Raw genomic sequence first — 994 nt, forward strand, 5'->3', positions numbered from 1 at the left:
GGATACTTGAGTCAGAGCGTAAACTATATTATACATTCTTAATAATCAATAAATTATGGATATGATTTTTGAATGTTGGATAATCCATAAAAATTAGTAAGGAAGTAACATTTATAGAGCAATTATTATGAGTTAAGTACTGTTTCAAATGTTTCAGAGATATTATGTGATTAAATAACCCATGAGACCAGCACTGCTCTCAACATAAGTTCCCTTGCCCCAAATTATTTATTCTGAAAATGGTAAATGTGTAATTACAATGAGAAAGCATCTCTGGCAAGGAGCCTCAGATCCTTGGAGTTTCCTAGAACATATCTCCTTAATCTTATTTGTCTCATCTCATAGTCAAACTTCTTGTTCATGTTACAGAAAAAATGTGGGGATGCTGCCCAAATCACTGGAAGTCATTTGGCTCCAGCTGCTACCTCATTTCTACCAAGGAGAACTTCTGGAGCACCAGTGAGCAGAACTGTGTTCAGATGGGGGCTCATCTGGTGGTGATCAATACTGAAGCGGAGCAGGTAGTGCTTTCTTGTTTTTCATTAGCCTTTTAATTGTAGGAAAATGTAGCTTGAGTATGTTCATCCCATTGTAGAAAAGCCCCTTAGAATTTTTATACCTAGCAAGATTGGNGTTCTNTGCTCCTCAGATTACCCACTTCCAAACCCATAAGGTTCTGGCAATTACTTTTCTACTTTTTAAAAAATGAGTTTGATTACTTTAGATTCTTAATATAAATGGAATCATGTATTATTATTTTGTGTGTATGTGTGTGTGTATGCTTGTACATGTGTGTGTTTGTCTAGCTGATTTTATTCAGCATGATGTTCTCAAGACTCATTCATGTTGTACCATGTGACTTTTTAAAGTCTGAATATTCCATTATATACATATTTCATATTTTATCTTTGTTTAATGTGATTTTTTTTAGTTATCTTAAGGTGTGACTGACAGAAAAGATGTACATATTTCCAGTGTACAATGTAATTATTTG

The 994-nt window shown here is 34.0% G+C and overlaps 1 protein-coding gene across 1 annotated transcript in view; it reads left to right on the forward strand.

Annotated features, from left to right (window-relative positions):
* LOC110295784 (C-type lectin domain family 6 member A-like) overlaps positions 1-994 on the forward strand; it is a 15,931-nt gene that overhangs the window by 8,759 nt on the left and 6,178 nt on the right. The window contains exon 3 of the mRNA XM_021164172.2: positions 346-521. Within this exon, the coding sequence (XP_021019831.1) occupies positions 346-521 (176 nt within the window). The remainder of the gene's footprint in view (positions 1-345; positions 522-994) is intronic.

This window comes from Mus caroli, chromosome 6 (genome assembly GCF_900094665.2).
Source record: "Mus caroli chromosome 6, CAROLI_EIJ_v1.1, whole genome shotgun sequence".
Lineage (NCBI taxonomy): Eukaryota > Metazoa > Chordata > Mammalia > Rodentia > Muridae > Mus > Mus caroli.